At 32.5% G+C, this 15,252-nt stretch overlaps 1 protein-coding gene across 1 annotated transcript; it reads right to left on the bottom strand.

Annotated features, from left to right (window-relative positions):
• Window positions 1-1,666: 1,666 nt before the first annotated feature.
• Window positions 1,667-4,231, bottom strand: LOC136078851 (zinc finger MYM-type protein 1-like). The gene has a single exon (XM_065794666.1). The coding sequence runs from the start codon at window positions 4,229-4,231 to the stop codon at window positions 1,667-1,669; it is 2,565 nt and encodes an 854-aa protein (XP_065650738.1).
• Window positions 4,232-15,252: the final 11,021 nt, after the last annotated feature.

Below are 15,252 nucleotides of genomic sequence, written 5' to 3'. Positions count from 1 at the left end.
AAATGACTTACCCTCTTACTTTACTTCTCAATAAAGCACTGTCCGAAGGCTCAACACCTACAGCTTGGAAACAGTCACACGTCACACTGTTGTTTAAAAAAGGAAGTCGTCTTGATGCTACTAATTGCAGACCAGTGTCTATCACATCAGCTCCATGTAAAGTAATGGAAAAGATTATCAGGGAACAGATAACTAAATATCTTGAAAAAACGAGCTGCATCTCACATAATCAGCATGGATTTATGTCCAAAAAAGGATGCACGTCTAACTTATTGGAGAGTGCCGACTACATCACGAAAGCGTTAAGTAAAAGAAATTTTGTCGATATTGCATTTTTGGACTTCGCGAAAGCGTTTGATAAAGTTTCTCACCGTAGACTATTTCATAAATTAAAAGCATATGGAATTAATGGCAATGTTCTAAAATGGATTGAGTCATTTTTGATTAGTAGAAAACAGCGAACTGTTTTAGGTGAACACTCTAGCGACTGGACCGATGTTCTAAGCGGAGTTCCTCAAGGGTCTGTACTTGGTCCAACATTATTTATCATTTATATAAACGACTTAACGGATAAGTTAAAACCAGTTCATAAAATCTATGCTGACGATACTAAACTGTTACAAGAAATAAGACCTGAGTTTCACGATGCTGATCGCCTGATCCTACAAAATGATTTAAACATTGTCACAGAATGGTCAAAGGAATGGCTGATGGAGTTAAATGTTCCAAAATGTAGTGTTATGCACCTTGGTTATGGAAATAGTAATCATGAATATGTAATGAATGATGGAAATACATCACTTACTCATGAGGCAACGGATATTGAGAGGGACCTGGGTATCTTCATATTTAATGATCTAAAATGGAATCAACACATACAGGTTGCAACACGTAAAGCGAATATGATACTTGGCCTATTAAAAAAAACATTTAGATCAAGAGATATGAAAGTTTGAAGTAAGTTATACACTACGTACCTGGAATTCGCTATTCCGGTATGGTGTCCTTACTTAAAAGGTGACATCAAAGAAATCGAAAAAATTCAGCAAAAAGCAGCAAAAGTACCTCATGATTTAATAGGATTACGTTACCTCATGATTTAATAGGATTACGTCAGGTTTTATTGTGCATTAGATAAAGGTGGAGAGGTTAAGGCCATCGCTCTTGACATTTCAAAAGCGTTTGATAAAGTTTGGCATGCTGGTCTTCTCCATAAGCTTTCTTCTTATGGTGTATCCGGCAACATCTTTAAGATCATTGAATCCTTCCTTTCCAATCGTAGCATAAAAGTTGTCCTCGATGGACAACACTCTTCTTCTTATACTGTAACTTCAGGGGTTCCTCAAGGTTCTATCCTTGGCCCTATACTCTTTTTAATTTACATTAACGATCTTCCAGATATTCTCACATCTAAGGTGGCATTGTTTGCTGATGATACTACCATTCATTCTTGTCGTGATAAGAAACCATCAACCTCTGATTGCTTGGAGGGGGTATTTGAGCTTCAAAAGGATCTCACTTCTGCTACAGCATGGGCCTCACACAGGGCCGTCTTAAGGCTATCGGGGGCCCTAGGCTAGACTTAATTTGGGGCCCCCTTTTTCCTTAGTAAAAAAATTAAATCAAATACTAAAATAGGAAACATTTATTAAAGCAATGATAAAATTTACATGTGACGTTTACGTGATTTTTTTCTTGAAAATTTTTTAATAATATCATCAAAATCAATGGTTAAAAGAACATCTGATTCAATTGACATTAACGACAAACAGTTCAATCTTTCTTGCAGCATGGTTGAGCGGAGTTCATTTTTTATAAGTTTTAGTTTTAAAAATGATCGCTCGCCAGTGCAATTTGAGACCATCATTGACAGAAAAATTCTAAGGGAAATTTCAATATTTGGAAAAGTTGATTCCAAGTGGTCTCTTTTTAATGTTGAGTAAAATTCTGTAAATGAATGTTCATCTTTTGAAATGTAATATTTAAATTGCTGGCACTCAAAAAAAAGTTCATTTTCATTTATGTCCTTCTTATAAATTTGTGCTAGGTTTGAACAATGGTCTTTTAGTTCAACATTGGCAATTGTTTGAATGTTTACTAGAAATCCGAAATTGTCATTGATCTTCTCATATGCTGATGTTCTTTTTTCTAAATTTGATGTTAGTGAATCAATAACAGGAAGGTATGTTTCAATTTTGAATTTATAACTTCCCTGAAATTCCAATTCTTCAGCCTCACCATCAAAGAAGGCCATACGTCGGCTTCTTTTTTTTGTTCTTTTTGAAGAATCTCTGTAGTCAGTGTTTGGAAGCAAGATTTTGGCTTTTTCCTGGTAATTCTCAAATTGACTCCTCAAATCTTTAATGAAATGCAACAATGACTTTAGAATCCGAACTGCAACATCCAGGTTTAAATTTTCTTTCTGTAAAATCTTCGATGTTTCATTAAAATGACAAAGAATATCATTCCAGAAAATTGTCAGAAAAACAATCTCAAAAGTGTTCATTTTCGTGATGAGATTTTGAGCATCATTTTGAGTTTCTTTTGACTGACTTATGTCCTTGATCAAAAATTCAAGTGCTTTTTTAATCTCATCATAACTGTCATGCAGACAAGTCATGGCATCTGCACGTGCTGACCATCGAGTTCCAGAAAGCTGTTTGACAATTTTTTTGCCTTTGCCAACAAAAGACAGAAGCACTTGCCAACGATGAGTTGATGCAGAAAAAAAGTTGTAGAGGCATTGAACAAAGTCAAAAAAAATAATTGCTTCTAAACAACATCCCGCTGCACTGTTGCCAACCAGATCTAAAGAATGTCCAGCACAAGGAATAAACAATGCTGATTCACTTTTGTCTTTAATCCTCTTTTGTAGGCCTGAGTACTGTCCTGCCATATTTGATGCATTATCGTATGACTGCCCACGACAGTCAGATATTGAAATTTCATTTTCTTGTAAAAAATTCAAAACCACTGTTTCTAAATGTTCAGCTCCATGCCCGTGAATGGGAACAAATTGCAAAAAACGCTCAACTGGTGCCAAGTCTTTAACATATCGAACTGTAAAAGTTAATTGATCTAGATGTGACAAGTCTGGAGTTGAGTCAACGCTGATTGAGTAGTATTTTGCTTTTTTTAATTCAGAAATTATTTCGCTCAAAACTTTATTTCCCATTAGGCATATAAAATCCTCACAGATATTGGCGGAGAGGTATGAAGTATTACCTTTTCCAGAATTTCCATGTTTTTTCATGTGTTCATGTAGGAATGGGTCAAACTGGCTAAGTAACTCAAGAGTTCCTAAATAATTATCATTTTGCTCTGAACCAATGGTTTCATTGTTTCCACGAAATGGCAATCCTCTTGATGACAAGAACTTTACAACTGCAACAATTCTTTTCAGCACATTTTGCCAGTACAATTGTTCGTTATGTAACTGTTTTAATAATACAGAGTCAAGCTGGCCACTTTCTCTCTGCCGACTGGAGTAAGTAAGCATATTTTTGTGATGTTCAGAACCATTCTCGTGTCCAGATATACATTTTAAGGCATTTTTCCAGTCATCAAATCCAGTTGTGGAAAAATTAGAGTGTTTGCTGGAGAATAAGGTACAAGCAAAGCAAAAAACAGAACCTGTTGAAGGTGAGTATAATAGCCATTCACGATTGACAAATTCGCCATTGTGTAGTTCACGTCTAAAGCAAGATTTTGATAAGTACCTTTTTTGTCCGCAACTCAACCTTTCCGAATTTTTGAAGCTCCCATCATTGTTCTGGCACATGGACGGGCCATTAGAAATCCAAAATGATTGAGCTTCTTGGGATAACTGATGCCACAATGCTGGGTCAGTTTCTTGAGTAGTTTTTGTTGTTGCGTTTGGATAAGTTTTAATTTGATTTGATTCTGGCTCCTGTGCTGGTTCTGGCTCCTGTACTGGTTCTGGCACCTGTGCTGGTTCTGACTCTTGCACTGGTTCTGGCTCCTGCTCTGGTTCTGGCTCCTGTTCTGGTTCCAGTTCCTGTTGAATTTCTAGAGTTTCATTTGGCAACAAAGCACTATCAATGCTTACGAAATTTGAAGTTGGACAAAGAAATACGTCTTTGGACACAACAGGCTTTGACTTTTGTACCAAAAGAAATGATGTCAAAGGAAGATATTTTGAAATGTCTTCTTTTGCTTTAGCGGCTTTTTTCCTCTTTGCAGCACCACTTTGATAAGTCCGATTAGACATGTTAAATGACTTTTTTTCAAAACAGATGTTTTAAGTTGATCACAGCAATTTCAAATTCAATCTAATGGGATATTTTAAGTGCTTGTATTTAACACTTCTTATCGGAAAATTTATGTTTATTTTCGGACGCATGCATGCATTTTTGCTTACCAAGAAAAAAAAAATTCCCAAGGGGGCCCCCAAACTGAAAAACTGATACTTTTCTAAAAATAATTAAAAAAAATCTTATCAAGAAAAAAATTATTCCCGAGGGGCCCCCAAACTATGATTTCTTCAGAAAATTTAGAAATATAATTTTTTATTTATATAAATTTGAAAAAAAATCCAGACACATTTTGGGGGCCCCTAAAAATCGGGGGCCCTAGGCTGCAGCCTACCTAGCCTATGCGTTAAGACGGCACTGGCCTCACAGTGGCTGGTGAACTTCAATTCAGATAAAACTCAATTTTTTTCAGCCAATCGTTATCGCAATAGATCTTCCTATATTTATCTTTAGATCTGCCTATATTTATGAACGGTGATGTACTCGATGAGTCACCTACTCTTCATCTTCTAGGATTAACTCTTACTTCCAATCTTTCTTGGAAACCATAAATCAAATCAGTTGCAAAATTAGCATCTGCTAAGGTTGCATCTCTTTATCGAGCTCGTCACTTTCTTACTTCGGATTCTATTCTCTATCTCTATAAATCTCAAATCCGGCCTTGTATGGAATACTGTCTCTTTTAGACAAGGTGCAAAAACGCATTGTAAACATAGTTGGACCTGCTCTTGCAGCCAACCTCCAAACATTATCACATCGTCGTAATGTTACTTCTCTTTCTCTTTTCTATAAATACTATAATGGGCACTGCTCTAAAGAGCTAGTGTCTCTTGTGCCATCTACTATAATTCATTCTCGTGTTACTCGTCATTCAATTAAGTGTCATTCTTTTTCTGTGACTGTTCCTAAGTGCTCTTTGGAATTCGCTTCCTTCATCTTGCTTTCCTGATTTATATAATTTGCAATCTTTTAAGTCGTCCATAAATCGTTATATTGCTCTACAATCTTCATCTTTTCTCTTTCAGTAACTTCCAACTTTAATTAGTGGCTGCTTGCAGCCTTGTTAGAAGCGAAGATGTATAAAAATATATATATATATATATATAAAGAGGGTAATATATAATATATTTATATATATTGTATATATATACATATATATATATATATATATATATATATATATATATATATATATATATATATATATATATATATATATATATATATATATATAAAATGGTATATTTGGGTTTGTGTCAATGAATCAAAAATTAATTCAGTTGAATGATTTTTGGAACTTTGTCACATAACTTTAGAACGTTTGTTGCAAAGTTTATTTGGTAGTCAACTCCTTAATTGAAGTTTTTTTTGGACTTGACAATTTAGAACAGTAATTAGAATTAACTTTTTTCTATTTGTGAGAAATTTATTTACATTAAACTGAGTTTTTATTATATTATTTTGGCCTACATAAAAATGTGTGGCTCAATCAGATAGAGCATTGAGTTGGTTCTGTAAACCTATGGTTTAAATCCTGTTTTAACGTTTTTTAAAAAGATAAAATGTTTTTAAAAATAACATTTTTATTAGCTTACCTTCTTATTTTTTTATGGTATTATCTACTCAAAACAAATATTAGTTTGGCAGTTAAAGCATGCTAAAGAAATGTGTTACAGCAGATGCTTCATAACACCAAAAATATTTTAATGAAATAAAATATTGGGTGCCAAAAATTTTCAGTAATTGACTTTAATGGATATTTTAGATTGTGTACATACAAAAAGTCTATGAGTCCCCAGAAAAATATTATTTTTAACTTTTCTAATTAAAAAATGTTTTTAAAAATTTTTTAAATAAATTTTTATATAATATTTTATATAACGGGTGTTTCATTCACCCGGCTGGATTCTGAAATGCATTTTATGTCTTACTTGAGTTGTCCGTTATGATAATACGCAGTCTGGTAATTAGTTTAGTATTAAACAGTAAATATTTATTAACTAAACACTTACTGTAAATAACTATAATATACTATATATAATATACTATATAAAATATACTATAAACACTTACTGTAAATAAGAAACTGTCTGGTTGTCCTGTCGGGCTACCAAAAGGCATTTTTTTCAAAATGTTAGTCGCCCTTTGAGAAAAAAGTACATGAAGACCATGAAGGTACACCCCTGTGTACTATCTTGTTCTTAAAATTTTACACATCTTTATTTATTTTGTTATTTTGTCAACCCTTCTAATTTATTTTCTTACTTCACTGAAGCGAGCTTGTCCTCTGATGTAAATTTTTGAATTTTTTATTTCTTTAATTTAACTAACATTAAAAGAACAAAAAATATAAGGTTGAAAGTATGCAAATAATGTAAATAGGCAGAAGTATACAAAAATGGTGAAGTATACAGAAGTATACAAAAAATATATACAGGGTGCGGAGAAAATTCTGCACCCTGTATATAATATATATACAGGGTGCGGAGAAAATTCTGTCCCACTTCTAAAAAATTATTGAACGCTTGTATTTCTCAGAGAACTTCATTTGTTTTTACTTTATCTTACTGGTTTTAATTGCTATTTACAAAATTTCTTACAATTTAAACTTTATCTTACAATTTTAATTGCTATTTACTATGTATTTCAAAAATAAAATTTGCTATTTTTAGGGAAATGGACGCAATAAAGAGAGACGCAATAAAGATGGATCACAATCATTGAATTGTTGAAAGCTGGAAAAACCAGCCCGCAAATTGTTTCTATGGCGGGTTATCCAAAGTGAATGGTTAACAGGGTCATAAAATGATACAAAGAGTTAGGAAATGAGATGGACTGCCTTTGGAGCAGCCGCCCGTCAACTGCAGTTACTCCAGTCAACATCAACAGCAGCCGCCCGCTGCAGTTACTCTAGTCAATATCAACAAGGTCCGTTGCAAGATTCGCCAAAACCCTTTGCGCTCGATGAGAAAGATGGTCAGAGACTTGGAAACTGATAAAAAAGTGTGCGAACAATTATCCAAAAAAAGCTTGGATTGCATAGTTATTGAATCAATCAGGCTTACTTCTTGAGTGATCAAGCGAAAGAAAACAGAAAGCTAAGTGCCAAGAAGATGTTGCGTCTGGTTGCTTGCTTGTCGATTGAAGCAAGTGTTATTCATGGACGAGAAGATTTTTACGATTCAACCTATCCACAACTCCCAGTATCTTCGTGAACTTCTCAAGTGTGGTTTGAAGAACACTTTCACGACTAAATTGATGGTCAAAAGGCATTTCCTGAAGTCAGTGATGGTATGGGCAGGCATATGTGCTATCGAAAAGACCTCGCTTGTATTCATTGATCAAAATGTGAAAGTTAATGCCCAAGTTTATCAAAAAAGCATTCTGAGAGATGTGGTGGAGCTATGGGGCTCAAATTACTTTGGTCAGGCTGGATTTAAGTTACAACAGGACTAAGCCTGGCCCATGGAGCTGTGTCAACAATCGCTCTCTGCAATCAACTCTTACCGGGATTCTGGAGCAAGGATGTTTGGCCAAGTAATTCACCAGACTTGAACCTCCTTGACTTCTCAATCTGGTCGATCTTGGAACAGAAGATCTAAGGCAAAAGATACACAATAGTGGATGCATTGAAGTCGGTTCTGAAGAAAGCTTGGGATGAAATTACCATCCAAGAGCTTGAGACCATCATCGAGAGCTTCCGAAAGCGTTTAAAGAAGTGCATCGACGCTGATGGTAAAAACTTTGAACATTTATTATAATTTTTTGGTTCTTTGAACTTAAATAAAAATGTTGTTACATTTTAATCTTTCTTGCAACAGATTTTTCTATCAATTGGTTACCTTAAAAAGTGGGACAAAACTATCTCCGCACCCTGTAAATATATATATATATTTAAAGATATATTTTTTGGTTTATTCGACTTTTTCTTCTTTTATGTAACTTACCTTCTCAACAGCAAAGGAGCATCATCTAGTCCATATTTATTAAAAATATATACTTATATAATACATATATATGTGTAATGTAAATATATATTCATAAATATATAAAAATGGTATAAAGTCCGCCATTTTTAGAGATTTCATGAACTCAAAAACTAATTATATAATTAGTCTAGGCATATATTATTACTTTTCAAAATACTTAATAAGTTAAATATAATTTCGTATCATTAAGTAATTTCAGAAAATACAAACGAGTCAAACAAAATTACCTGTTAATTTATATGTTGCAGTACATTTTACAATACAATAAAAATACAATGCTAATACACAGCATAAAAATCACTTTAGAAAAAAAATATATAAAGAAGTTACTCACTAATAACAAAAGATTATTACTTTTTGTTGTAAATAGCCAATGCATATTCAAAATTAACTGATGTATTTCCTGATTACGAAAATCTTTGTACAGCTTTTACAAATTTATGTGTCAAGAAACCAAAAATCAATTGTGTCTATTGATTTTAAAATTATTGACACAACCAAATGTATATAAATGTACAAATAAAGCATATGATTAATATCTAAAAAGAATATATATATTCATTATATATATATAGGGCAAAGGAGGGCATTAAGACCACTTTTTTCATATACTTTCAGGTTTTTCTATTGTAAAAAATGAATATTGTGAATTTAACGAATATTTTTTTTCCTAGTGACAGACAACATATTTGTATACGAGGCATAGCATTTTATACGGAAAAAAAAAAGTTTTGTATAGTGCCAAGACTGGTAAGAAGTTATAAAAAAAAATCGCAAAAAATAAAAAAAGAGGGGCAATAAGACCAAGTATATTGAATGTATATATTTTTACCAAGACTTAGCGCAATTGTTAAAATTTTATTCGATAACTTAAATATTGTCCCTTTTTGTAATTAAAGTGCCTTCAACATTATATAAAATGTCAAATATGTCATAACACACCTATTTATCACTTCTATCTCCACTTATTCCAAAACCTTTTATGCGGTATACGGTAAAATACGGTACAGTAGAATTTCGACCAGGAATAAAATACTATAAAGCTAAAACTTTGTTCAAGTAAAACACAAATGTATGATATTTCACAAAAACAAAAGCCCCAATTATTTTAGCTCCGAAAGGTGAACTTTTGGGTCTATATAAAAGGGCCTATATAACTGTTTGGGGAGAAAAAAAGGTTTAAAAAAAAAAATTTACTGTTGGAACAATTTAACTAATTATAATTTAAATTCGTATGAGAAATGTGGTCTAAAAATGAGTATTCAAGAAGTTTTTATTAAATATGCCAATCAAAAAATTATAAGTAATACAGTAATACAAGTATACATTATAATTTGACTATTGAAGTAATCCTTTATATACGATATAATTTATACCAAGTTAAATCTATTGTCTATAGCTATTCATTATATAAATAAAACAAATTTCAAATCCAATTAGTGGTGTGTGATGACTAACCACGGATCTATGCCAAACTTTGTCACTATTACCCGAAATGTGGGCATTGAGCTAATAATTTTTTTTTTTTGCTATCTTATAAAACATTTAAATTTATCAGCAGGTTTTTTAATTTGATCAAATAACCTTATGTTTAAAAGTTACAATCATGTAAGATTTCACCTTCCCTAAAATGAGGGGGTTGTATACTTTACTTGATCATATTTTTAGAATACTTAAATAAGATTAAAAAGCTGTTGACGAACTTAAAAATATCATAAAACTGTGTGAAAACAAATATTTAAAAAGGAGTCAATTAAAAAATAATAATTTTTAAGATTATATTTTTACAAAAACTTAAAACAATTACTACACTTCCACTCCATGACTTTAACATCATCTAATTCAGTTATCATAGTACATTTTACATGATACCAAATGTCACAAACATCGCAGCACACCCACTGATCACCTTTATCTCCACAGTCACCACATTCAGGACATACAATATTGCTGTTGTCATCATTATCATTTTTATTATTATTTTTTTTTTCTTCAATTTTTTTTTGTTTTGTTTTTTTGAAGCTTCTCTTGTTCGTTTTAAACATGCTTCTGATGTTAAACTTTCACCATAGCGAAACCTTTTAACCCGTGCAGATCTTCCATGAAGAGAGGTTTCTGCACATTTAGACTGTAATTGCTTAAGAAAAAAATCTTTGATAGAGGAAGTCGATGTAGAAACTGGTAATGATGAAGCTGATGATATTGATGTTGAAATGGGAGCATCGTTAACACAAATGCTTTGAAGATTAGGCATTGAACATGATCTTGTGAGATGATTAGTGGAGAATGTAGGTTTCTTTACATGTGACTGAAAACACTGATTAAATAAACGTGTGTCAATAGCATCTTTGTTAAGAGGGAAAATGCCAGTTCCCTTAAAACCACTTTTGACTTGTTCCATAGTAAAGGAACACTGAAAAAGGGTACGTAGTAGCCCTGGAAAATGTTTCTTGGATACTGGTCCATTATGTGTTCTTGCATATTTTATAAGCAAACTTTGCCATTTACTTTTTACAGGTCGAAAAACTAATGTGTCTAAAGGTTGAAGAAGATGGGTGAGATGAGCAGGAATGCGTAGGAGAATAACATTATTTTTTTTTGCCAAATCAATAAGTGGGGAGCTAATATGAGAAATATGACCATCAAATATAAGAACACGTGGGCGGTTTGCAAGATGCTTTGTATACATTAGAAATATGCTTTGAAACCATTCTAAAAAATGAGGGCACTCCATCCAGCCCTTACTACTAGTAGTATAAACAGCTCCATCAGGGCCACCTTTAACCCAGTCCATATACAAATTTTTTCCTTTGTAGATAATATATGGTGGCAATATATGCCCACTAGCAGAACATGCACAATTGACAGTAATTTGCTCCCGGCCTGACCCACCAATGCTTTGCGACACTCGAGAAGCACCTCGTTTTGCTAATACAATTTGCTCCTTTGGGTCAGTGATGAACCCCGATTCATCAGAATTGAATATTTGACTAGGAAGGTTATTAATTCCTGCATTTTTTAATGTTTTTTCGACTAGATCAAACCAAATTTTGATGGTCTCAGGATTTTCAGCATGGTTTCTTGAATTGCTTAAATGTTCAGTTTTTCTTGGCGTAATTTTGGGATTTCGTTGTAAGAAAGCATGCAACCAGTCTTTACTTGGTCGAGAATCTATAAATGGTGTATCAATACTGTTTGTTTTAAGAAAATCTTGTATCAAATCTTTTACTTCACCTCTAGTAAAACCCCATCCCCAGTCAGCCATTAAAATAAGACATTCTGAACGGAAACTTTCGGCATCGGCCGAAGTTTCGGCCGAAACCGAAACCGAAATTTCTGCTTCAACAATTTTTTTACTTTTCCTGTTTCGGCCGAAATTTCGGTTCAAACCGCAACCGAAATGAACCGAAACTTTTATAAGATTTTTTTTAAGTTTTAATATAAGTGGGGTCATGACGGTTTCCTAATTGTAATCGTTTGTTAGTAAATCAATTTTTAATTATAACAATTGTAAAAATTTTAATTGAAATCACGTTACACAATAGTTTTAAGTTACTATTCTCAAATCATTCTTAAAATGAATTAACATTTAAGGAAAGCAACCCAAAGCAATAGTTTCATCAAAAGTTTCTCAGTGCTAAATTTTACAACGGAAAATAATCGATAAAAAACTGGTTAGTGGAATCATTTTACCGTGACAGTTAGTGATTTCAAATACGGAACTTGCAATTTGAAAATATCTCATGGATCGTACAGTCCAAAACTTCAATCACTTAGCGGACTTTCATCACATTTAAGAAGTGGTTTACTCTAAAAAATCTCTTAACTGAAAAAGCACTTTAAAGAAGGTCTGAAGTTTCTTGTGCGACCGTGGCGCAGTGGTTAGAGCGCTTGACTTGGAAGCAGAAGATCCAGGCTCAAAACGAGCTTAGGATACATTTTTGCGTCACGGTAATGAAGGAGGCGTAAACTTCCTGGTTAAATGCACTTCCGCGGTGCTCTGTTATAAGACCTATAGGTCTTCTATACTTCTGTATTTCGTTGAGAAAATACTTCAATTATTACCTTTAATTATTGAAATGTCTTGACATATTATAGTTTTTATCAAACTATGTTACATGGTGATTGCTTAGATATATGTAAAATAGTTTTTTTTTGCTTTAATTTGGTGATCATAAAAGGTTCAGGGATTTTAAACATTCATTTTCAAATTTCGGCTTCGGTTTCGGCCGAAATTTCGGTTTCGGTTTCGGCTTAACTGAACCGAAATTTCGGTACTTTCGGTTTCGGCTCAAATTTCGGTTTCGGTCGATCACTATTCTAATGTGTAAACAATTACGCCCAATCTGGAATGTTAATTTTCTTTGAAAAGTACAACTTTAAATTTTTAAATATAATTTTATCTAACTTTTGTTTTTTCTGAACTACCAAGATAGGCCTATAACAATTTCAGCAATAGAAAGAGTTAAAAATGCTGATTTATATGGAAATATATAAAAATAAACAGTCACCAACCTAAAAAAAGTTCGTTTCTACGAACCGTAGCCATTATTAAAATTTAAAATTTTTTAAAATACTACTGCGCTTGCGTATAATAACTTGTCGCTTCTGAACGACCGTGGAGTACGCCTAGAAATTTTAATAATATTTTTATAGCTTAATTGCCAATGTAAAGTATTGGAAGTTTTAAGGAATTTTATTGCGTTCATGAAAGGGATGGAAAAAAGTATACTTTGTTTTAGTTAAATTATTTGCTAATTTATTTGCATTAATCATTCTGTAAGTTTTAAGAGTTACATGTTAGCTGAATTAAACAACGTTTTTATATCATAATGAGCATTAAACAAAGTTGTCCTATCACCAAACAAAATAACGTCTAGTAAAATACAAGATTTGGTTAAATCATTAATATAAATCAAAATTAAGAGTGGTCCTAAAAGTGACCCTTGAGAAACCCCGCAGCTTATATTCATACTATACGTATTCTCCACCGCTAAAAGAAATATTTCGTATTTGACAAATAGCTTTGAAATCATTAAACATTTGAATGTTTAACCCCGTAAATATCTAGTTTATTTAAGAGAATATAATCATAAATAGAGTCAAATGCAAATATCAAAAAATACACTTAACGTATATTTATTTTCATCGAATGCCTGAAAAATATTCTGAACAAGATGAATAATTGCTTGGTCAGTGGAGTGATTTTTAAATACAAATTATTCATAGTAAAAAATATTGTTATCGTCTAGAAAGTAGACAGTATATAATAAATTAATGTATTCTAATAGCTTTGAAAAGTATGGTATTGAGATTGGCCTGCAATTGAAGACGCTTGAAACATCTCCAGATTCTAAGGCTGGTACCACCCTTGCAAATTCAAATTTATCAAGAAAATTTCCTTGTTCTAAAGACATATTAAAAATATGGATGAGCGGAGATTTTAAATAAGAATCGATTCATTAACAATGTTGCAGTTATTTAGAGGCGTTTTTTTCTTTTAGATGATTTAACGATATTTGGTGCTATCCAAAGATTTTGAAAGTTTTTTCTTTAAGAAATTTTAAAATTTTTGGAAATGCTTTATTATAGTGGTTTTGAAATATCTGATTAAAATTGTTATAAAAAGATGCATAAAAAAAAACATTGATTTTGGCAACAAATCTATACACAGGAAAACTAAAAGGAAAAAAAGAGTAATTAAATAAAATTAAAAATGGAATTAACTCTATAGTATAGCTTTAAAAATAGGACTATAAACAGCTAATAAGTAAATAGTTTTTAAACTTACCAACTGAAGCAGGTGTTGATGAAGCTAAAGGTAAAAAAAGGTGTAACTAACCAGGCCCTATGAGAAGGGGGTGCAGTTATTGCGCCGCACCAGGGCCCATAAGAGTTTAAGGGGCCCGTGAATAATATATATATGTGTGTGTATATTAGGGATATGACTTTTTAATTTTTTTTCAAATAAAATGTTTTCTGTATCATAAATCGATGAACTTTTACCTAAAATCATGAAAAAAGGCCCAAATAGCTTTCTGCAACAAAAAAAGGTCACCCCCAAAATAAAAATTTGATTTACCATTTTTATACATTCATTTTTGACCGATGTTTTAATCTTAAGCTTAATTCTCAGCTTAATTCTATTTATTTCATTATTTTGTTATGAATTTATAAATATAACGCCACACGTTACCATGGCAACGAAACGGCCGTGTGCCGGCAAATACTTGGAATTGTTATGTGATGACGTCATTGTGTTACCACAGTGATATAGACAACTGTAACAGACTGTAGAAGATTATAGAACTTAGTAGAACATTCTGGAAGCTCTAAATAATTATATAAACGAGCTGCTGTCAGAGCTCAGTGTTGATAATGTGAATAGTTCTATGAAGTACTCTGCGTGTAACTGAGCTAATAAGGAACTACTGTAGCGAACTAAAGACGCTGTAAGTGTACGAAGTATAAGTAGTTGTAGCATTATCGTTAGGATACGGACTGGATTATCGAGCTGTTATCAACATTGACTGGATTATCGAACTATAATTGGATTACTATACAGTTAAAGTATTTTATTAATTAAACGACTTTATTAAACGGATATTTACGCTCAGCTATCCGTAAAGTCGTAACAATATTATATGATGTCTCACAAGAAAAGTCATACCACAGTAACAAAGAACAAGAAGACTTGGACTAAAAATTTGGTGAGATTTCAAGAGTCACACAGAAGAAGAGGAAGCGTGGCTGTAGAAGAACATTTACTCGATGAAAAATCCAGAATACCTCTTCAATTGCAGATAGTAGGAAGATACCAGTTTCTCGGAGCATATGTTAAAGGAAGAAAAGAATGAATAGACCAAATTTCTAAGGAAATTACAAAATTGTGGGACAATAAACTGAATTTTCCACGTGTGTCTGATCAAGTGATAAGAGCAAAGCTTATGAAGGTGCTGAAGGTCTATGATGAATGTGTCAAGCGTGGA

This window comes from Hydra vulgaris, chromosome 03, assembly GCF_038396675.1.
Source record: "Hydra vulgaris chromosome 03, alternate assembly HydraT2T_AEP".
Taxonomy (NCBI): domain Eukaryota; kingdom Metazoa; phylum Cnidaria; class Hydrozoa; order Anthoathecata; family Hydridae; genus Hydra; species Hydra vulgaris.
The sequence above is the reverse complement of the archived record's forward strand: the minus strand, read 5'-3'. Positions and strand labels throughout refer to the sequence as shown.